The 25,221-nt window shown below is 38.1% G+C and overlaps 1 protein-coding gene across 2 annotated transcripts in view; it reads right to left on the minus strand.

Annotated features, from left to right (window-relative positions):
- MAN1A2 (mannosidase alpha class 1A member 2) overlaps positions 1-24,133 on the minus strand; it is a 160,340-nt gene extending 136,207 nt beyond the window's left edge. Inside the window, exons 1-2 of one of the 2 annotated variants that reach the window (XM_028844502.2) lie at positions 23,097-24,133; positions 17,218-17,292 (exon numbers count right to left, since the gene is read on the minus strand). Coding sequence is in view for 1 of the 2 variants with exons in the window: in NM_001261288.1 (NP_001248217.1) it covers positions 23,097-23,398 (302 nt within the window). In the remaining variant the exon portion in view is untranslated. 2 annotated transcript variants of the gene reach the window in all.
- Positions 24,134-25,221: the final 1,088 nt, after the last annotated feature.

Genomic DNA, 25,221 nt, shown 5'->3' on the forward strand with positions numbered 1-25,221 from the left:
CAGCAATGAGAGAACTGATATAATTACAATCCTACAAATACTCAAATGATAGTAAGAAACTATTATTAGCAACTTTATATCAAAAATTCAATAATTTACATTCCTTGTTAAAAAAAAAAAAAAACTACTCAAGAGAACTCAAGAACAAGATTGCCTTAACAGCCTGTATCTATTAAAGAAACTGAATGTATAGTTAAAACCTCTCCACAAAGAAAACTCCAGTTCAGATTATTTCACTGATGAATTCTACCAAGCATTAAGGTAGAAATCAATACCAGTTCTATGGAAACTCTTTCAGGACACTGAAAAAGGAAAACCAAATTCATTTCCTGGGGCCAACATTACTCTGATACCAGAATCAGACAAATACAATAAATAAATAAACAAACAAACAAATATCCCTCATAAACACAGAAAACTACTTTTAGGATTACAGAATAATTACCAAAGGGTGTCTAACATTCAAACCTCAACCAATGTAACAACTTGCTACATTAAAAGACTAAAAAAGAATGACCGCATGATCATCAAGAGATGCAGAAATACTAGTGACCAAATTCAATATCCATTCCTGATGAAAATTCTCAGCGAACTAGGAATGCAAGGGTATTTCCTAATCTGATACAGGGCACCTATTAAAAACCTATAGCAGACATCATACTTAAGGGTGAAAGACTGAATGCTTCCCCATTAAGATCAAGAACAATGGAAGGATGCCCACTCTCACCACTTCTACTCAAAAATCTATTACAGGTTCTAGCAGAGCAATTAGACAAAAAAAAGAAAAAAGGCACAAACTTTATAAGACCTTTACTTTGTTGTAGTTTTAAAATATATAATGAAAAAATACTAAAAATCACTATCCCAGTATACAGTTTCTAAACAAAATAAGGCCTGGCCTTCCTGTAATGCAGGGATCTCCAACTCCCAGGCCACAGAGATCAGTACCAGTCCAGGGCCTGTTAGGAACTGGGCTGGCAAGCAGGAGGTGAGCTGTGCAAGCAAGCATTACCACCTGCACTCCCCTTACTGTCAGATCAGCGATGGCATTAGAATCCCATAGGAGCGCAAACCCTATTGTGAACTGCTCATGTGAGGGATCTAGGTTGCACACTCCTTGTGGTGATCTGAGGTGACACAGTTTCACCCTGAAGCCATCACCCCCCACTCCACCCACTGTCCGTGGAAAAATTATCTTCTATGAAACCGGTCCCTGGTCCCAAAAGATTGGGGACCGCTGCTGTAACAAATCAGAAATTGAAAAAGGTATAAAACCCAAAGAAAAAAGAAGAAACTATCATGTACACAGTAACTCGTTCTTTCTTTTAGCTTCAATATTTTATGAGATTTGGGGGGGGTGTCTTAGATAGTGATTTGGTATTTTAAGTAGTCATTCTCAGTGACATTTTGAAGTATAAAGGATAAAAGTTGAAGTGGATTTCTGATCACTGTAAAGATCCTTTACCAAAAATCTGCATATTTTCATCAAAAGTTACCATCAAAAAGAGGTCAGAAACAGCACTGATACATCAGGATGCTGATTATCAGAAATCACCACCAGTACAAAGCAAAAAGTCATTATGGGTTATCTGTGAAGACATTAAAATAATTTATTGTAAACATTATTTTTAAAAAGGTTTTGGTACACTATTCATTCTTTTCTTGTGGAGTATAACATCACCCATTCAGTGTTTGCATAGCCCTTGGCCCAAAGCTGTTATTAGTACTACAGGCATCCGATACAGTTTGAATATATGACCCCACTAAATCTCATGTTGAATTGTAATCCCCAATGTTGGGGAGATGGGGCTTGTTGGGAGGTGTTTGGGTCATGGGATGGATCCCTCATGGCTTGGTGCTGTCTTTAAAATAGTGAGTTCTCATGAGACCTGGTTTGTGACATCTCCCCACTCACTCTCTCGCTCCTGCTTCTACTGTGTTAGATGCCTACTGCCCCGGCCCATCACTTTCTGCCACAATTATGAGCTTCCTGGGGCCTCCCCCAGAAGCAGATGTTGGCACCATACTTCCTGTACAGCCTGCAGAACTGTGAGCCAATTAAACCTCTTTTCTTATAAATTACCCAATCTCGGGTATTCCTTTATAGCAATGCAAGAAACAGCCTGATACAACATTTTTACCATGTCTCCCCTACCTACATATATCTAAGGCAGTAAGAACCCCAAAACAAAATTGTTATAGCCATCACTCTTTGTTATTACAGATAATTTTTCAAATCTCTGCCATCCCATTCTCAGGCTTTGAACCTTCCCTCTCTTCATGTGTCTCTAATTTGTCTTATCGGCTCCCATCTTTCCTTTCTGTCTGGCTTCTCCAAACTGACAACTTGTTTCTGTGGTCAGCCTAGATTTATCTGGTTTGTTACTAAGATATTATCTCTCAGACTGTCTCCATTATAGACTAAATATTTGTGTCCCCCCAAAATTCATATGTTGAATCCCTAATTCCCAAAATAACAGTATTTGGAGACGACACCCCCCCACCTTGGGAGGTAATCAGGATTAGATTAAGTAGTGAGGGTGGGGCCCCATAAGGAAAGGAAGAGAAAGAGAGCTGTTGTCTCTTTCTTCACAAGCACACATGGAGAAAAGACCATGAGAGGATACACAGAGAAAGTGGCAGTCTACAGGCCTGGAAGAGGGCTTTCTCCAGGAACTGAATCAGCCAGCATCTTCATCACTTCTCAGCCTCCAGAACTGTGGGAAATAATGTCTGTTGCTTAAACCATCCAGTCCATGGTACCTTGTTAAGGAAGCTCAAGCAAACTAAGACAGCCGCCAACCCTGAGTTCCGAGCATTGAAACCCAAAAACTAATGGCACACCTTTACCTCCATACTTTTGCATTTACTACTACCTTTTACATTGTTTTAAATGTACTTCATTTGCATTACTGAACCTACTGATACGGAATGATCCACATCACTCATGTAAGACAGAAATGAGATAGCTTATGCAATTTGTCCTCACAGATACCAAGAACCACATACTGTCAGCACTACCCAATTGAAATCATAACAATCACTATCAGTCCCAAACCAACTGCTACTTTTATTAGAATCACAACTACTGGCTACAAAAGACTGCTGAAAGGAATACAATATACTGTTTTCTACAGCAGCTACACCATTTTACATTCCCCTCAGCAATGCACAAGGTTTCCAATTTTTCCATATCCACTCCAACACCTGTTACTTTGTGTTTTTTTTAAAACAGCCATCCTAACAGATGTGAAGGGGTATCTTATTGTGGTTTTGCTTTATATTTCCCTAATGATTAGTGGTGTTGAGCATCTTTTCATGTGTTTATTGGCCATTTGTACATCTTCTTTGGAAAAATGTCTTTTCAAGTCCTTTGCCCAATTTTAAATCAGGTTTTTTGTTGTTATTGAGTTGTAGGAGTTCTTTATATATTCTAGATATTAATACCTTATCAGACATATGATTTGCAAATATCTTCTCCCATGCTACACAGCACCTTTTCACAGTTGTTTGTTTTCTTTTTAGAGATAGGGTCTCACTCTATAACTAAGGTGGGAGTACAGGGGCACAATCATAGCTCCCTACAGCCTCCTGCTTCAACAATCCTCCCACTTCAGCCTCCCGAGTACCTGGAAATATAGGTGTGTGCCATCACATCTGGCTAATTTTTTTATTTTTTTCTAGAGACAGGGTCTTGCTATGTGGCCTAAGCTGGTCTCCAATTTCTGGCCTCAAGCAATCCTCCTACCTTGGCCCTCCAAAGTGCTGAGATAATAGGGATAAGCCACTGAGCCCAGCCAAAGCCAGACTTTAAAAATAAAACTTTTGGAGCTTGAAAGGAATCAAGTCCCTTGAACAAAGGAAAGAAAACAGCAAAGCAATGAAATGAGAAATCATCATCAGCAAGAGGGTGCAGACAGTAAAGCAAAGGAAGCTAGTAGTAACTTTTAGTCCTTCATCAAAATGATCCATATAACCTGGTGTTTCTTAAATGCACTACTGGCATTATGAGGAGGATAATTCAATTATTTATTGTGCAGAAACACCAAGGCACCATGGGATGTTTAGCATACCCGGCCCACATTCATTAAACGCAATAGTGCCCTCATCCCCATCATTCTAACAACCAAAAAATGTCCCCATGTTTCCAAGCTCCCTCTCAGGTGAACAGTACCAACCCCTACTTTAAACCCCTGAACGGAAAGTGCCGAAAGGATGGAGTCTAGAAAGTCTATTTATATCTACATTTCTAAATAGCACAGCACAAATAAAAACTTCATCCCCTTATTTTATTACAAGTCACTGTAATAAAATGCAGGATTCCTTTCAGTTTCCTTTATGTTTCTTAAGCTGCCAAAACATTCAGGAATTAATTAGTATAATGGTAGCAGAATCCCTCCTCTTCCTACAGAAGCCAGAAAAAATTAAGATACTTAATCTCCCTAACATCTAGCAGCAAAGGTATTGCCTATCACCTATGTGTAAGCAATGAGATGCTAAGGCTGGTACTATATACCTGTAAAGAAACAAGGACTCAATTTAAGAAATCACTCTGGAAGCAGAGACATCCAGTATCTAGAGGTAGCAATGCCATAACCAATGCTCATTAATCAGCAGCGCTGACAGTGGTTCTATGTATCTGGTTTCACTTAATGCCTATTTACTAAGCCTAGTTCTTCAGACTTCTATGTCAATTCTGAAGCAACCTAACATCCTTCCAATAAATACCTTTTCTGCATGTGTTACAATTGCTGTCTACTCTCTGTATCCAGGATTCCTCTCCTGTAATTATTTGTAATACAAATGGAAAAGTATTCTGGGAATAAAACTTAAGCACATGCCTTTAACGCATCACCCTGCCCCTTCAATTCTTGCTAAGGCAAGTCAAACAATACAGAATAGAAAACTCTAATCCATCACAACGTCCCTGAAAAATAGAGAAGGATCCTACCTACATGATTAAAACTCCAAGTTACTCTGAATATGTTATAGATAAGAATAGAGTGGAATGCAGGAAGGCAGTCAATCAGCCCACAATTACTATTACACATTCAGACAGAAGGCACTGTCAGGAATCTAGGAAGAGACCTGGAACCTAGCAAGGAACTCACCTATATAGGTTCTTCTCCTGGCAAGTCTATCACATGACTGAGTTAAGAACTGGTATATCCTCCAGCACAGGTTAAGAGAGCTTGTCTCTGTTACTACTGGAAAGATGCCCTCCTGCTCATCCACCTGGGGCAAAAACCTCAGACTACACAAGTCATAAAACTCTGCAAGGCTCTACTGAGAAATGGCCCATTCCAACAGGCATCCATTTTGTCTGAGGTGAGCTGCTGGCTATTCAATTCCAATTCTACAAGGAAGAGGTCCCTCATAGACTGTTCCACTGACTGCTTATCAAGACCTAATCAAAGTTCATACACTAAAATTCAGACAGCCAGAAAGCATCAGTAAGTAAACCAAAATTTTCAACCCCAAATCCACTCTTCTATATAATTCCAAATTCAGTCATCTAAGCTCATGATGCTAGGGCTTAGACTCTGCAAATTACATCTTTCTTTTGTCAGATGGTTTCCTACTAGGTTCCACCAACAGAAAGCACTAAAGTGAAACCTGAAGGCACAAGGATGGTATCTTGATAACCTGATTCTAAAATACTTATGGAAGTCAATTTAAGAACATATAAAAACTATAAACATATACATTAAACAACAGAACTCCCAAAATATAGGAAGAAATCATTGTCAGAAATGAAGGGAGAAACAGACAAAGTCACAATAACAGAAACTTCAATACCCTCATTTTCAATAATGGCTAAAACATCTAGAAAGATCAATAAGGAAAGAGAAGACTAACCGACATATGCAGAGCACCTACCCAGTAATAGAAGAACAGACATTCTTCTCAAGTGCACATGAAACATTCTCCAGGACAGACCACATTTTGAGCCACAAAATAAGTCTCAATAAATTTAAAGAGATTAAATCATACAACGTATCTTCCCTGACCCCAATGAAATGAAGTTAGATATTAATAATAGAAGGAAAATGAAAGATCTTAAATATGTGAATATTAAACAACACACTCTTAAACAACCAATATGTCAAAGAAATCACATGGGAAATTAGAAAATACAGATAAATGAAGACAAAAACACATACCAAAACTTATGAGATGCAGCAAAAGCAATCCTCAGAGGAAAATTAATAGTAGTAAATACCTACGTTTAAAAGATCTAAAATCAATAATCTTTACAACTTAAAGAATTAGAAAAAGAGGTGCAAACTAAGCCCATAACCTGAAGAACAGACAAAAACATGAAAAATTAGAGTGGTGATAAAACAGAGAATAGAAAAACAAGAGAGAAAATCTAAGGAAACCAAAAGTTGGTTCTTCGACAAGATCAACAAAATTGACAAACCTCTGGTTAGATGACAAAGAAAAAAACAGATAAGATGCAAATAACTAAAATCACAAATAAAAGTGGTGACACTGTGGCTGACCTTACAGAAATATAAAAGATTAAAAGAGAATTTTATGGCCCGGTTTGTCTGGTGTGTGCACCTGTAGTCCCAGCTACTCAAGAGGCTGAGGCAGGAAGACAGCCTAAGGCCAGGAGTTCAAGGCTGCAGTGCACAGTGCACCATGATCACACCTGTGAATAACCACTGCACTCCAGCCTGGGCAACACAGACCCCCAACGCTAAAAAAAAAAAAAAAAAAAAAAAAAAAAAAAAAAAAAAAAAAAAATTTAAAGAATATTATAAACAATTATTCATCAAAAAATTAGATAATCTACATGAAGTTACAAATTCCTGAAAACAGACTAAAAAAACTAACTCAAGAAGACAATCTGAATAGATTTCTGACAGGTAAGGAGACTGAATCAGGAATCCAAAACCACCCAAAAAAGAAAAGCCCAGAACCAAATAGCTTCACTGGTGAATTCTGCCAAACCTTTAAAGAAGGATTAACAGCAATCCTTCTCAAGCTTTTCTAAAAACAACAGAAGAGGAAGGATTTCCTAATTCATTCTACGAGGCCAGAAATTATCTTGATACCAAAGCTAGCCAAAGACATCGCAAGAAAACTACAGACTAATATCTCTTATAAATAGTGATGCAAAAATCCTCAAAATACTAGCAAAGTGAATCCAACAGCATATTAAAAGAACTACAGGCACAGGCAAGTAGACTTTATCCCAGAAATTCAGGGATGGTTCGGCATAAGAAAATCAATCAATGAATGTACTGTATCACATTAATAGAGTGAAGGGACATATGCTCAAACTAAAAATAGAAGAGAATTTCCTCAACATGATAAAGGGCATTTATGAAAAACTCACAGCTAATATCATACTCGATGGTGAAAGACAGAAAGCTCTGCCCCTAAGATAAGCAGTAAGACGAGGATGCCCATTTTCACCACTACTATTTGAAACTGTACTGGAAGTTCTAGCAAGAGCAAGGCAAGAAAAAGAAAGAAAAGACATCCGAATTGGAAAGGAAGAAGTAAATTTAATTCATTTCACAGATGGCCATGATCCTATATCTAGTAAATCCCGATGAATTCATAAAATGACTACTAGAGCTAATAAGTGAATTTAGCAAATTGCAGTGCATAACATCAACACTAAAAATTAGTTGTGCTTCTATACACCAGAAATTTAAAAACCAAAAAAAAAAAAAATTAAGAAAACAATTGCATTTTTGATACCATACAAAAGAACAAAATACCTAGGAATAAATTTAATGAAGAAGGTAAAACACTTGTACGCTGATACAAACATTGCTGAAAAATTAAAGAACACCTCAAAAATGGAAAGATATCCTGTGGTCATGGTTGGAGGACTTACTCTTATTAAAATGATAATAGTACCAAAACAATCTACAGATTCAATGTAATCTCTATCAAAATTCCAACAGTCATTTTTGCAGAAACTGAAAAGCCAATATTCAGATTCATAAGGAACCGTCAGTGGCCTCCAAATAGCCAAAGCGATTTTGAAAAAGATTAACAAAGCTGGAACACTTCTCAATTTCAAAACTTGCTACAAAGCTACATTAAGCAAGACTGTGTATATTGGCATAAGGACACACATAGATAAATGGAATAGAGCTGAATGTCCAGAAACACACCCATACATCTATAGCCAATTGATTTTCAGTAAGGGTGCCAATATTATTCAATAGGGGAAAATCTGTCTCTTCAACAAATGGTGCTGTGACAAACAGATATCCACTAACAAAATAGTTAATTTGGACCTCTATCTCACTCCATACACAAAAATTAACTAAACATGAATCAACAACCTAAATAAGAGTTAAAACCATAAACTCTTCTTAAAAATTTTAAGAAAAACTCTAGGGTAGATCTTCATGACTCTGGATTTGGCAATTGATTCTTGGATATGACACCCACAGCACAAGCAACAAAAGAAAACAGATAAATTGGACTTCACCAAAATTAAAAACTTCTGTGCAAAGGACATAACCACCAATTTAAAAGATGGACAAAGCCTGGATAGACATTCCTTCAAAAATGCAAATGGTCTGCAAGCACCTGAAAATGTGTTCAACATTATTATTCATTCCTATTCATCATTATTCATTCATTCATCATTAGATATCACTTCACACACACTAGGATGGATATAATTTTTTAATGAATAAATATTAGAGAGAATATAAAGAAATTAGAACCTCTATATTGCTGGTGGAAACATAAAACATTTCAGCTGCTACAGAAATGTCTGGTGGTTCCTCAAAAAGCTACGCATAAATTATCATACAACCCAGTAATTCCATTCCTAGGTATATAACCAAGATAACTGAAAACAGGTACTCAAAACAAATACAGGCACACACATGTTCACAGCAACACTATTCACAATAGCCAAAAGGTAGAAACAACCCAAATGCCCAACAGCAGATGAATGTATAAACAAATCACATATACACAAACAATGGCATATTACTCAGCCATAAAAAAGAAATGAAGTGCTAATACCTGTTACCTGTTACAGTATGATCAACCTCAAAAACATTATGCTAGGTGAAAGAACCCAGACAAAAAAGGTCTTAGATTGCATGATTCTATTTATGTGAAATATGGAGAGCATGTAAATCTATAGAAAAAGCAGACTGATGGTTGTCAGAGGCTGGGGGGAAGCAGGGAGAAGGGAGTGGAGAGTAACCACTTAATGGTTACAGAGTTTCCTTTTGGAGTAACGAAAATGTTTTTGAACTAGATAGAGGTGGTGGTTACACAAACATGTGAACGTTGTAAATGCTACTAAGTGCTCACTTTAAAATGATTAATTCTATGTTAAATGAACTTTACCTGAATTTAAAAAAAAATGCTTATGAAAGAGTTTAGAATTAAGGGCAAAAAATTTTGAAGAACAAGGTAGAAAAGCCCACACCATCTAATGTCAAGATGTATCTAAAGGCTATACTTAACAAAATGGCACATTATTCCAACAGAAATATACACAAGAGCCAAGTGAAATCATAAACAAATCTATGAATATATGAAAAAATTTATATTGCAGAAATGACATTACAAATCCATGACAAAAAAAAACAGACTCTTCAATAAGTCACACAGGGACAACTAGATACCCATATGGAAAAATATAAACTCAGTCCCCACCTCATCATACACAAAAATCAACAAGTAGATTAAATCCCTAGGTGTGAAAAACAAAACTTTACAACTACCAGAAGTGAAAATACAGGAAACTGTTACTTCAGAGTAGAGACCATAGACGAAAATATTAACAATTTTAAATATATTAAAATTTCAAACTTGTGTAAAAATAAAAACATCATAAACAAATATAAAAATAAGGTACTCACAGGAGGAAACATGTAATGCATATTAACTAACACAGAATTCATCCAGAATGTGCAAATAACTTCTACAAATAAATAAGAAAAAGGCAATGACCCAAAAGAAAACTAGCAAAAAAAATTGAACAAGCATCAAAGATTAAGAAACTCAAACAGCCAATAAATATGTTAAAAATACATATTTCACTTCATTAGTAATCAGGGAAGTACAAACAAATTGACGTCAGGCTGGAAAAGAGTTTTAAAGTCTAACAGTATCATGGCTTGTTAAGACACAGGTGGAAGTATAAACTGGTATAATAACCACTTCAGGGGCTATAAACAAAAAAATTTAGAGTCAACCATAAACATACCCTACAACCCAGTAATTACAGTTCTAAATTTTTACCTTGGAAAAAAACACATGCGCCCAAGAACATATGTACAGAATGTTTCTGCAACAACACCCACCACCACAACAAAAAACTAAAAATCTATCAACAGGGGAATATACAAATAACTTGAGGTTTAATCATTGAATAGGTGGATAATTACATAATTGAACCAGAGCCCAAACATCAAAGTGTAAAGATAACACAAAGGGGAAAACAACTTGCAGAATGATACATAATGTTTAAAAACATGAAAAACTGTATATAATTTTATCAACAAATACACATTATGGAAATATAAAACCATGTAATGAGAATGACAATGTTCAACTCAGTTTAGGAATTTACCTCAAGAAGGGTAATCTTCAGCTAAAATAAGAAAATGTTAAGATTTGACAAAGCTAACTAGCAGTTACACTGACATTCAGTAATATCATCCATTAAGACTTATGTACACTTATAACTTTTTAAATTTTTTTTTTTTTTTTTTTTTTTTGAGACAGGAGACCCCTCTTGTTGCCCAGGTCCTGGAGTGCAGTGGCGTGATCTTGGCTCACTGCAAGCTCTGCCTCCTGGGTTCACGCCATTCTCCTGCCTCAGCCTCCCGAGTAGCTGGGACTACAGGCGACTGCCACCACGCCCGGCTAATTTTTTTTGTATCTTTAGTAGAGACGGGGTTTCACAACGTTAGCCAGGATGGTCTCGATCTCCTGACCTCGTGATCCGCCCACCTTGACCTCCCAAAGTGCTGGGATTACAGGCGTAAGCCAATAACCTTTAAATTAAAACAGTGTGGTGCTTTTAGGAGTAACCAGAGAGATTCACAGCACCAAAAACAAAATGAACAAAAACAAAAAAACCCTTTGTAAATATTGGGATAGGATATATCATTTATTTAACTAATCCCCTGCTGACAGACATCTAGGTCATTTACAATATGTCATGTTATAGATTCAGGGGACATTCTTGAACATTTCTTTGTGCACTGATGTGAGAATTTCCCAAGGATAAATCCCTAGAAGAATTGCTGCATCAAAGAATATGCACTATAAATTAGTTGATACAAGTAAATTGCACTTTATGAAAATTCCATTAATTTACATTAATACCAACAGCACTCAAAAGGAGCCAGAGGCTCAATGTTCACCTTACCCAGGGTGTTACCACCTTCTTATGTAGAGGGAAAAAATCTAGTCACGAAAACATATTTATTAATGACATCACAAATAGAAAAATAATTCTCATTTATTATATTTAACAGATATATACCAAACACATACAAACTCTGTATCAGATGCCACCTGACTGCCAATTGGAAAAAAGTCATGTATAACATTATAAACATACAGATATAACCATATATAGCCATATGTAAATATGTATATGCATATATGGCTAAATATAAACACAGTTGTTCCTTGATATCCATGAGGAATTGGTTCCAGGACCTCCTTTGGAAACCAAAACCCACAAATACTTTAGTCTCATATAAAATAGTGTGGTATTTGCATATAACCCATGTACATCCTCTCCCATACTTTAAAATAATTCTAGATTACTTATAATACCTAATATAACATAAAAGCTATGTAAATAGTGGTTATACTGTATTCTTTAGGAAATAATGACAAGAAAAAATAGTCTGTACATGTTCAGTACAAACATAATCATCTTTTTAAATTTTTTCTGAATATTTTCAACCTGCAGTTGGTTGAATCCGCACATGTGGAACATATGGATACAGAGGGCCAACTGTACATACAAATGTACCAGATCTCAACTTCACACAATGTCAGGCATTCTTTCCAGATGCCAAAGCCTGATTCCTTATCAAAAAGCTTCAAAATATTTGTCTCTTATTTCCAGATGTCAGGTTCTAACTGAGGTCTGAGGAGAGTTGGCGGGTGAGTGGCAGGTAGTTGGAAAAACACTAGAGGAATCATAGACAGTATCAACATGGTTTTTCTCTCTCTCTCTCTCTCTAGGGATGAGCGAGCCTTGGCACGAGCCTTATGTACCATGTTAACAGGGTAATTATACCTTTCACAGACAACAGTGGCTCCAAGCCAAGCACAAACGCACATGGGTGATCACCTAATACGCCTCACATGGCATGGTTACATAATAAGCAGAGTTGTACGCCTGCACTCCAAACTTCCTGAGTCATGCTGGACCGGATGTCTGCCTCAACCTATTCTTGACTGCAGCATCCATTTTCCTTATACCAGATAACCCAGACCGTATGTTAGAAATACATAAATTAGGGCCAGGTGCAGTGGCTCCCGCCTGTAATCCCAGCACTTTGGGAGGCTGAGGCGGGTGGATCACAAGGTCAGGAGATCAAGACCATCCTGGTTAACACGGTGAAACCCCGTCTATACTAAAAATACAAAAAATTAGCCGGGCGTGGTGGCAGGCACCTGTAGTCCCAGCTACTCGGGAGATTGAGGCAGGAGAACGGCGTGAACCCAGGAGGCAGAGCTTGCAGTGAGCCGAGATCATGCCACTGCACTCCAGCCAGGGCAACAGAGCGAGACTCCATCTCAAAACAAAACAAACAAAAAAAACCATAAATTAATGATATTAAATACATCTTAGGAAAAAAAAAAACAAAAATGGGGAAAGATAAACCAGTAACTTATCTGAATTCTTAAAAAATGCCAATGACCTAAATGCCTGTACCAGAACCTCCCATAGGTGGAAAGGTATATCTAAGACTCCTGGAATCTGGCTCCAAACACAATAATACACTTTAAGAAAAATATTAAGATGTGAGTCTAAGATCTTAATTTTTCAATAGACAAAAGTAATCTTCTGTAACATTCACTAATAATCTCCAATACTTAGCAAAATGCTTGGTACATAATACCGAAAACACTTGCTGAATAAATGATTGTGGCTAATATTTTTTAATGGTAACAGCAATATCACTAAGGGGAGGCCAAGAGATATACGTAATAGGTTGATCATTTTAAAAAGTCAAAAGGAAACACAACACCTGCATTGTTCTTTGTAATCTCCAGATTACTTAATTTCCTCTTTTTTTAAAAAAAAACTACTTGTATAACTTGTACCAAAAGTTGTTCTTAAGATATGGAGAACAGGAGAGAACACTTTCAGTGGTAGCTCTCAGTATTAAGGTTAGAAAATTATAGTCCTTCCCATGACAGGTGTGTTTTGTTAAAAAATAAAAATAAAATAACATTTTTTAAAAAAGGAAATTATCGCCTTAAATCAAAGAAAATTGTGCCACAGGAGTAGTAACAGCCTTCAAAGGGTCTGAGGCCTCAGTCAAGGACTGTTTTCCACAGAATCTATCCTAAAGTCTTAGGTAACAGGTGAGGATGTGTAATTGATAACTGGGCTCAAGAAATGACACCCGAAAACAATTTTGTAAATATACCCACTACTTTCAGGCTGGCATGTAAAATGCTCAATAAACTATACTTTTAAACTAATGAGAAACAATAATATATAAAAGTCATTTCATTCATTTTCACATTTTAAATTGGTATAGATTTCATTATGTAAATAATCATATTATGATGTAAATAAATTTTAGTCATTTCTAAAGTGATTTTAAACTAATTTTTATATACAAAAAAGACTAATTCCTTTAGTAGAATCCATTTTATCTTTGTAATATTTGAGACGTATGAACTAAATTACTGCACACTCTTCAGTTCCCTACTTCATAAAATTACTTGTATTTCATATGCATGAGCTAGAAAAAAAATCTTTAAAGATTCAATCAATTCCCTCATTTCATAAATAAGAACATCAAGGCACAGAGAAATTGAATAGCTTATCTAAATATACTTCAACAACTAAGAACAATGGTGAAACTAAAGCCCCTGTCTCTTAACACTGAGTCCAATGTTCTTTCTAATATATAATGAAGTCTTCCTTATGGTCTATATTAAATTCAAAAACAGATATTTGGAAAGACTCCTCTTTGAAGGAGATTTTTTTTAATGACAAATCCTAATACCCAATCTGAAAATAAAACTCCAGTGCAGACTTCATTACAACCATGTTCCGACAGGAATAAAGTTCTAGCAAAAATTCAACAGCAGTGAAAATAAACTTTTCTGACAGAATTTGCACAACTAGGGAAAATAAAAGTAGCAATATGATTTTCCTATCCAAGAAATATGTGGAGTCAGCCCAAACCAGAAGTTAATTTTTTTTAAAGAGGCAGAGTCTCTGTCTCCCAGGCTGGAATGCAGGGACACAATCATAGCTAACTGCAGCCTCGAACTCCTGGGCTCAAGTGATCCTCCCACCTCAGCCTCTGACTAAAGGCAGGCACCAACCACCATGCCCAGCTGTGTGCATGTGTGTGCATGTGCAAGCGTGTGCAGTGACAGGGTCTCACTATGCTGCCCAGGCTAGTCTCCTGGCCTCAAGCAATCAATCCTCCCACCTCTGCCTCCTATATAAGTTAAATATTTCTATAATTTTCAAACAATAGTAAACAAAACATTTGCCCAGTTAAAAATAAATTGGCTGCTCTGTCTATGGAGTAGCCCATCCTTTGTTTCTTTCCTCCTCTAATAAACTTGCTTTCACTTAAAAAAAAAATCAATTAATGTTTACCATGTACTACTGATTTCTAGAAGATACTTAGCTTCTGCGTTACCAACTTTCCAATCTTAAGCATGAGCTCCATTTGAAAGTATCCATATCTGTAAAAACAAGATTCGTTTGGGTGCAGTGGCTAACACCTGTAATCCCAACACTTTGGGAGGCCAAGGTAAAAGGATTGCTTAAACGCAGGAGTTTGAGACCTGCCTGGGCAACAAGTAAGACCCCATCTCTACAAAAATTAAAATTTAGCCTAGCGTAGTTGCTTACACCTGTAGTCCCAACTCATGCCCATAGTTTCAGCTACTCAGAAGGCTGGGACAGGAGGATCACTTCAGCATAGGAGTTTGAGACTATAGTGAACTATAATTGTGCCACTGCACTCCAGCCTGGACCACAGAATGAGACCCTGTCTAAAAAAAAAAAAAAAAAAAAAAAATTATTAATACCTAACTTACAAATCTGACATAAAGATTAAAGAAAATATACGAAAACACTCATCATATATTCTCTATTATTTTCTTCCTTTTTTCCTAAATAAGAAAAACTTCCATGTGGGGGCATGCAAAATATTTTAGATACATTTAAAAGAGTATGTTCTAAATACGGAAAACACAAATTATTCCTAATCTTATTATTTTTTATAAAGGGCCTTTATTAAAGAACGTATTCTCACTTTAAGACATCATTCCCTCTGCTTTCGCATCTTATTTCTCAACACTTCCTGGTATTTTGTTTATATTTTCTCTCACGGAATTTGTTACCTTGCCATGGACAACATTCATTCAACAGGCATATAATTTTATTAAGGACCAAATGTACTTCAAACACTGGAGACACAAACATAAATAAAATATAGTAATTTGTTCTCAAGGAGTACATCTTCTATTGAAAGAGACAGATACGTAAGCAAATGATTGTAAAACACTTTATGCAATCATGAACAATACATGAGAAAGATTTAAAAAAAAAGAAAAACTACCTAATGACAGGGGAGGTAAGAGAGCAAGTCTATACGTGATGTTACGGTTTGAATGTGTCTTCCTCAAAGTTCATGTGTTGGACACTTAATCCCCACGCAACAGTGGCAACAGTGGTGAGGGGTAAGACCTTTAACAGGTGATTATGTCCTGGGGGCAGAGCCCTCATGAATTAATGCCACTGTCACAGGAGTGGGTTCCTGATAAAAGGATGATTTCTGCCCACTTCCCTCTTGCTCTCTCTCACTCACTCTCTTGCCATTCCACCTTTCTCCATGGGATGACACAGCAAGAAGGTCTTCATCAGATAGATGCCAGTGTCATGCTCTTGGACTTCTCAATCTCCTGAACCATGAGCCAAATACATTTCTATTTTTTATAAATTAACCAGTCTGTGGTATTCTAACAACAAAAAAATTGACTAAGACATGTGGATGTGGGCTACCCTCAGCTGTTAACAAGTAAAATACTAACAAGAACCTGAAGATCAGGAAACACTATTAGAAATAACATTAAGTGAAAAAACTCAAAGTAATTCAAGCAAACATTTACAGTAAGCAGCGATGGTAGAAAACAAAATCTCAAACTACATATTATAGAGACTAAATCTATATAAACCCATTATAATATTGGAGGAATATTCTGAGATTGTGAATTTGACATTTTATCAAGAAAGCCCAAAAGAAGTATTAACAAGAGAAAATAAATATTTCATAGCCCTGAAAATCTTCTTATAAAACCCAAGAGAAACTGTGTAAAAGTATTATAGCTTTTAGAGCAAATAAACTAGTACTTGAACCATTTTGAATTCCCTGAAACATTTAACTACATCCAATAAATACTTTTCACTTATTATGGACATTACACATTATGTCACCTCCTGAAATGTCCAACCCTCACTGACCTACATGAAAATCAGGACTCACACTTTGGCATTCTGCATTTTAACTATGCCATAATAATACTCCTCATTTCTGAGAAGAATGAAACATACTGAGATATTCAGTGACTTTATAATGCTGAACTAATAAAAGCAAAGTCACTGTTATTTTGTTTCAAATCAAAATCAGACTTTAAACAAGCGTATACAAAATGTTATCTGATAAGCCGCCCCAGAATATATAGCCTCTTCTAAATTACTGTATCTGTGAAAGGCACAGAAAATGATGAAAACTCAGACTGTCAAAAAAAATTAAGAGCCATCACGAAGCTACTGTCAGAATCTGAAAGAGCTTACTAAAAAAAAATCTAGATTTTCCAGAACAACGCCTTACTTCATGAAACAAAAAATGTCCAAACTATTACCTTATCCCAATTGTACCCTATCTCAAGGACCGAATGTTCTGTCTCGATGAGAAAATGGGACAGAGACCTCCATGCAGTTCAATCTCCCTTTCCACACAGTTCCTTCCTAATTCTTACCTTTTTAGCTACATTTTGTCAGAAGAGCAACTCTTGGAGTATTTGTGCGAGTGAAGTTTGATGAGCAACTGCATTCTGTGTGATAAGAGGCAAGACAAAAAGAATCTCAGTGACTGTCCACACTTCTAAATGTACCCTGAGTTTGGGAATTACACAAAACCCTATTCTAGCACCAAAACAGTTGAGACTACTGAAGAGGCTACCATTATAACAGAGGAAACTAGACTGAGAGCTGTATAGATCAATTTGTTCTCTCCAACTACAAAGATGAAAAGGGTATTCATTCAGTATACGAGTGGACCAAAAAGAAATGCAGCAAAGGCATCTACACCAGTCTGTTGTTGACAAATGTCAAATATAAACAGACCTCACAATAATTCATGTCTGAGTAAACGGAAGTGGGAAAAAGAATCATGAGCAATTTATAAGGGAAATGGAACACCCAGCGGACTTATTAGAGGATAAAACAATGTGACGTTGCCCACATTGGAGCAGAAAGCCCCAAATAAAAAACAGTATAGAGAAAAAAAAAAGGTCTAGAAGAGGGATGAGACAAAGAAAGATGACAAGAAAATTAAAATTGCAATAGTGAGATTTGAAATCTCTACCCTTGTAATAAAACTGAATCAAGCAAAAAAACACAAATCATGACATAAAGAACTTGAGAAACTCACTAAAGCACACTGCAGCCTGGATTAGCCACATTTTAAGTGCAAGAGTCATATACAACTAGTGGCTGTGGTATTGGACAGCGCACAGGTTTGAGTGATTACGTCTAGCACAATGTCACACAGCTAGTTAGTAGAATTAAGATGCAGCCTTATTTATAACTCCAATGCTTATATTCTTCCCCTTTGAGGAAACTATCAAAGGTAGACATATACCTGACCCTCAAGTATTCAATTCAGACTAACAAAATTCTCACTGGAGGGTGAAACTTATTAGCTATTCAAATAAACAGCTCATAAGCTGGGTTTTTCTTTTTTTTTTTTTTTAACTCACAAAGCCCATTTATATAATGCCATTATATAAAATAGATGTCAGTTTTCAAAAAAAAGTTTTTAATTCTTGAGATCTATTATGTACACAAAGTATACCTTATGTATATTACTTTATGTATATCAGCATATAACAACATGTATATTATAACAACTTCTGGTTTTGGGTACTGCAAAATCATAGATACTATAAATAACCATAATTAAAACCAAACTACACATTTAATATGTCCTTATCTATAAAGTGTATCTATAGTGCTTGAAATTTCTGGATTATTTATGAACTACTTAATAGAAAGTAATATATTGGTTTCCTCATGAAAATATACTAAATTCATGTAATACCACTAATATAAATTAAAGCATTAATTAAATATAGTATATATTTCTTACTAATCCATGGCCATGTCACCCAGAAACCTAGAATTTATCTTGGACTCTCTTTTCTTTCTACTTTAGCCCCATATTTAACCAACCACCATTTTCTGTGAAACTTAATAGTTTAACCCCTCTTGAATCAACCACCTTTCTCCACTAATTTATCTCATTCTCCACTATCACCACTGTCCTCTAAGCCAATATATCCTCTGTGACCCAGACCTCCTCTTAACTTGTTATCCTCCTGCTTCTCACCATCCAGTAAGTAATCACTGCAACCAAAGTGATTAATTTTTTTTAGTTTAAAGTGATCATGTCATTCTCTTGCTTTTATTACAATCCTTCAATAACTTCTCTTAGTATTTATGATAAAGACCAAAATACTTAACTACAAACTGTCTAGAATCCTGACTAGAATTTGCAAACTCAACAACAACCAGGTTAAATATCGATTCATTTATATTTACTTATTTCGCACTCTGAGTGGCACATGCCCCCTCTATAGGGAGCAGCCGCTACTACATTGTGGCTTGAATATTACCATCTGGGAGAGGATGTGGAGAAATAGGAACACTTTTACACTGTTGGTGGGATTGTAAACTAGTTCAACCATTATGGAAAACAGTATGGCGATTCCTCAAGGATCTAGAACTAGATGTACCATATGACCCAGCCATCCCATTACTGGGTATATACCCAAAGGATTATAAATTATGCTGCTATAAAGACACATGCACACGTATGTTTATTGCAGCACTATTCACAATAGCAAAGACTTGGAATCAACCCAAATGTCCATCAGTGACAGATTGGATTAAGAAAATGTGGCACATATACACCATGGAATACTATGCAGCCATAAAAAAGGATGAGTTTGAGTCCTTTGTAGGGACTTGGATGCAGCTGGAATCCATCATTCTTAGCAAACTATCACAAGAACAGAAAACCAAACACCGCATGTTCTCACTCATAGATGGGAACTGAACAATGAGATCACTCGGACTCAGGAAGGGGAACATCACACACCGGGGCCTATCATGGGGAGGGGGGAGGGGGGAGGGATTGCATTGGGAGTTATACCTGATGTAAATGACGAGTTGATGGGTGCAGCACAGCAACATGGCACAAGTATACATATGTAACAAACCTGCACGTTATGCACATGTACCCTACAACTTAAAGTATAATAATAATAAATAAATTAAAAAAAAAAAAAAAAAGAATATTACCATCTGAAAATACATTGGATAATAACCTCTAATTTTTCAAGAGAAATCAGAAATCCAGACTTCTACATGAAATCTCCCGAACTGTGAATGCTGACAACTAATTCGAACTTTTGTAACAACAAGAAGGAGGACAAAAAACTTGTAAGCAGGCCAAACCTGACCTCTCATCTAGTCTCATCACCTAGATCCACACACTCTGCAACAGCTATACTTAACATTTCTCAGATCCTCAGTGATGCCAAGCTTTTTTGCCTTAGGGCTCTCACACATGTTGTGTCTTCCGCTTTGACCATAACTCCCCTCAACCTCCAATTCCACTTCACTAAGTGGTCTCCTACTCATTCTATGTTTCTGAGGCACACTTCCTCAATGAAGTCTTCCTTATTGCCACTGCCCCTCCACCCCAAACTCCATAGACCAAGTCACTCATTACATGCTCTGATAGCACTGAGTACAACTTCATAACATTCATCACACCTCAAAATCAAAATTATTTATTTAATGCCCATCATCTCTCCCTAGATGGAAAGTTCCATAAAAGCAGGGCCTGCCACAGTAGGCACACATTTGTTGCTAACCGGTTATAAAATGTTCCTTTAGACAGTAAGATTCTAGTATATACATTTAAATATTAATCAAACTGTACCCAACTTTTCAGAAAATATACAGTATTTAAAGGAAAGTAGGTTCCAAATAAAAATATTCCATTACAATTATAATCACTGATGATGATAATAAACATTTATTGATCATTTACTAAATGTCAGGAACCATGTTAAGTGCTTTGCATGTACTATCTCTTTCAATAAAACAATCTGTACAGTAGATACATGCCACTAGCATACAAAGGAAACAACACAGTTTCAAAATTTCTCAGTATCATAAATCTAATCAGTGGCAAACTAGGGTATGAATCTATACTGTCTGACTCCAGAACTTAAACACCAAATTATTACACTAATCTATTAATAAAGAAATACTAACTAAACAAGTATCTCTTAAGTACTGCAAATAAGAAATCGTGGCCATGACTTATTTTCCATTATTTATCAGTTAAAGTAACAATCCTCAGCTCTCTATCCCGTACCCTTACACGCACACACACTAAATTAAGATAAACTGACAATTTGTTTTTTCTAAATTAGGTAAGGTCTGACCCATACCCAAAATACGTAGGATCTTAGTACCAACTGTAAAAATGCTATTTTTCTGAGTTATTTTTAAATAAGTTAATGTTTATACATTTGATATTTTGTTTCCACATTTGAAACATACACTTAATTTAAAATGTATTTCTTTGCTCAAAGTAAAAGAAAGTTTATTACTACAGACTCTTTTCTGATACAGTAAACAACAGCAAATAATACGCTAAAACAAATGTAAACTGATATAACCACAGAAATATAAAGAAATAATACAAGGATCCTTTGCCACCTGAACTCTATTTGAATTCTCGTTTTCCAAAACTCAGGAACCGAACAGATTCCAAAAACTGCATTAGAATCTATCCAGACTCACATGTATCTCTTGCTATCCAGACTCTTACTAGCCAAAACTCAGGGCATGGCTCACAAACCACTCCTTGCTATCAGAAAAATAACCAATCTCTCATTCCAAACTCAGGAACCCAGTAGTTTTAGATAGCTAAATACATATGCATATATATCCAAGGGCTTTATAAATTTAAGAATTCTTGTTTACACTATTTATACAGACTATTAAAAATGTGAATGAAAGGCACATATCTGTATTTTCATTCAAATTTCATATTTTAACTCCATTTACTGAGAATTTTTGTGTAAATGTTTTTCAACTAAAATGTGGTCATATTTTAATCTTTTAGACCATGCAAAATGTGTTTTTTAAACTGCTTAGTACATGACAGATACTATTAATAATAGAGCTAAGTAATGTTAATGTGTGAGTGCTGTGAAACAGCTCTAAAAACAGCCTTAATACATTTTCTCAATATATTTCATAGGTTATACAAATATCATGGGAAATAAGATTTTCAAGGAAAACTACTTTCACTGTTAATTTTTCAATAACATATTTCACAGATCATGTTAGTGTTTATTCTTAAAGTCACAACACACACAGGGTAAAATTAAAGAAATCCAGTACAGTAGTTGAAAATGGGAAAAATTCCAAATTAACAACTACTCCATAAAGTTCACCCAAAAGTCAAAGAACCATCACACAAGTAATGAATTAACTAGGTTGAGAAAAAAAGAAAAACCAGTTCTCATAAAACAGTGCATTTTCCCAAATACTTAACGTAGGCTCATATGTGAACCTAAGCTTTTTCGGTGCTTGACAAAAAGTTAAAACTATCATCAGATGGGACCTGAATTCAAGCATATGATTTTTTTCCCACATACTCAAGAATTATTTTAAGAAACAGGGAAAAGATGGCAGGTTTAAGAAAAGTCAACTACTTTCCCAAACTCTTCTTTTGAGTACAAATATAAAAATTATGAAAATTGTAACTAAAGCTCCCATTTTATCCTAGTTTGGCTATGCTCTCCCCAGAGCTCACTTTAGATTTAGTGATCTGAAAGAATGTGAACCCCTTAATCAACCAAATTCTAACAGCTGCTTGACACAGTCCATCTATTACATTAAAAGAGAGAGCAAAATTAAATTTTACAAAAGTCTTGTCTACAAGCCTCACAAAGTGCAATAACTTAGGATTCAATACCTTTTAACTGATTTCATATAGAGCACCAACACACATCCCCAAAAAAAGAACAAAAACCAGGATATTTTCACGTTAAGAAATGACAGGTATATTCTGCCCACGTTTGTCATCCTAAAAGGCTAAGATTCACTACTAAGCTTCAACTACAAGCCAGAAAACGAGAGCCCTCTGGGAGAGCAAACCCAAAAGAGCTGTCAAGGTTCAATGCTTTGATTTCACATGGTGGCACAAATGACTGACTGCAACACGTTCTTAATAAATGCAGGCACAGCTTATGTCACCATTTCTTTAGGTTAAGTTTTCGTACCTCCCTTCCCAGATGTCCACATTAGACACAACTCTGAACCCAAATGTTTTTCTTATATAAAACCAAAGAGAAGAACGACTTAGATAGGACTCTATGAGTCCCTCCAGTCTATGGTTTTATTCAGCCTGTGTTGAAGTAACAATACAATTCCTACGACTCGGAAAATTACATTTTACTGCAAGGAGAAAAAAAAAAGACAGATTCGATCCAATCACCGTACTTTGCTCTGCCAAATGTTAGTACCAGAACTTCTGAAATAAACAAACCTGTGTCTATGTTCATCGGGTCCATGGATCAGGAAGACTCCAGGGTTTTTAGCCCCTTTACCGGCATCTACATGTGGAATTAACACATCTTCTAAACCCAAATCAAAGCGTTTGTGTTTTGAAGAGTCTGGAAGGAAAAAGAATGCCCCAAAACACAGGGTGATGAAGGCACTAAGAATAAGGAGAAGAATAAACTTCTCAGAAAGTCTCAAGGTAGCCCTGTGATGTGGGAAGGAGGGCGGCCCCAGGTTCAGAGGTGGTATCCTACGTCCAGAGAGGGGCAGCAGGGCTGGGGTAGTCATCGTTTACGCTCTCGGAGAGAATACTTCAGAAAGTTCTCATCTTATGTCAAACGTACAATACATTGAACTGTCTTCAAAATCTTGGCCGAAATGGGAAAACTCAATTTCGCTCCTCTTAAAGGATTGTTGTGCTTTTTAAGAGGGCACGTCGTTCACGCCCGTCCATTTCCACTCAGAAACGTGTGTGACCTCCTCCAAACGATCACAAGTTTAGGTTCTGCGATATCCTCTTTAACATCTGTACTGCACTGGGTTATTACAAGCCTCCTCTTCATTCCCAGGGGTAGATCAGGCAAGCCACACTGCAGAAAAGCTGCAAGGTGGGTTCTTCCATTCCTGCACCTCGGTGAGATGCTCAAACGTAGTCTTCCGCCCCGAAAGGGAGCGTGGCGACATCCGAGGAGTTGTAGAAGGTTCACTTGATCTCCTCCGACGCTTCTATTTCAGAATCTCTTAACCTTAGCGGTGAAAAATATAAGGGTCTCCCACGGACGTCTGCAAACAGGGAGGAAGGTCTCCCACCTCGCTGGGAAGCCGAAGCAGGGGCGCTGGGCGAAGTAGCAGGAAGGAGTTCTCGGCCGCCCGCGCTTCCCGGCGCTGCCTGGCAGGAGCCCGGCGCCCGGCTGAGTTCTGAGGCTGCCCACTCGACGGGTGGCGCGAAGGGCAATCGCGTCCGAAATACCTGAGCCCAGCCAGCCGCCGCGGCCGCCGCCGCTGTTGCTACCGCACGAGTCTGTCAGGGAGCGGAACTTCCTGCTCCAGCGGCCACTGAGAAGCCCTGGCGTGTACCGGGGGAGGGGAAGCGCGGCGGCCGCCCCCGCCGAGCTCCTCCTCCGCCACCTCCTCCTCCTCCTCCTCTCCGCGGCCGGTTCAGTGAACCTCGGCGCGTGCTCTCCGAGCTAGGCCGTCGGCCGCAGTGGCCGAGCCCCCGCGCCTAAGAAGCCGAGCCGCGGCCCACGCTCCGAGAGCCCAGGGCAGGCGCTGGCTCATTCCTCACTCAGCCCTGGAGCGGCAGGAGGCCCGGGGCGCGCGGGAGCAGCCGCGCCTCGGGCAGGCAGAGGTCGTCCGCGTCTCCTTCCTGCCCGGCCGCGGGGGCCTCTTTCGCGCCGCCTCCGGTGGCTCGCAGCTGCTCGCTCTGGCGGCGGCTGCCGAAGAGGCAGCGCACCCACGCCGCGCGGGGCTGCGGCCCGGTCCCGGTACCCTGCCTCCCCAGGCCTGGTGAGCGCAGCAGCTGCTGGGCCGACACCCGTTGGGCTCACGCCGGAGAGGAACCGGAGGGCGGGGGCGACGGGGCCCGGGCCGGCCTACCGGCCCCGACTCGCCAGTGGGCGTCCCCGGGCGGCGGAGTGTAAGGTGCGCGCGCACGCTCCCGGCCCCGCTGCCGCCGCCCCTCCCCCACCCCGCCCGGCCGCCCGGGCTCCGGCCTCTCGCCGCCGCCGGCTCCAGCAGCCCGAAAGCGTCCTGCTGCCTCCGCCGTCTGAGCGCGAAAGAAGAGAAGATCGCCGATCGGCGCTGCCCGGAGAACTTCACCGGTGCCCAGGGCCTTGCCACCGCCAGTTCGTGGGGTTGACCCAGCGTTTAGGCGAGAGGGAGTGAGGGGGTGGGTCCCGAAGGTTTCGCTGAAATTTAGTGTCACGGGAGTTAACGGCTTCTGATGGCTTAGGTTAATGTTTAGTGTGATTCTGTGGAAGTCTTGTCTTCAGTGATAGACCATCAGGCCCGAGGATTCAGCAACAGGGTCTCAAACTTCCATGCAGCCCATCCTCACGAGGCTCCATTAATGGAGAGAGAGAGCACCAACATGTGCCATGTTTTGTGTTTAA

Source organism: Macaca mulatta, chromosome 1 (genome assembly GCF_049350105.2).
Source record: "Macaca mulatta isolate MMU2019108-1 chromosome 1, T2T-MMU8v2.0, whole genome shotgun sequence".
NCBI lineage: Eukaryota > Metazoa > Chordata > Mammalia > Primates > Cercopithecidae > Macaca > Macaca mulatta.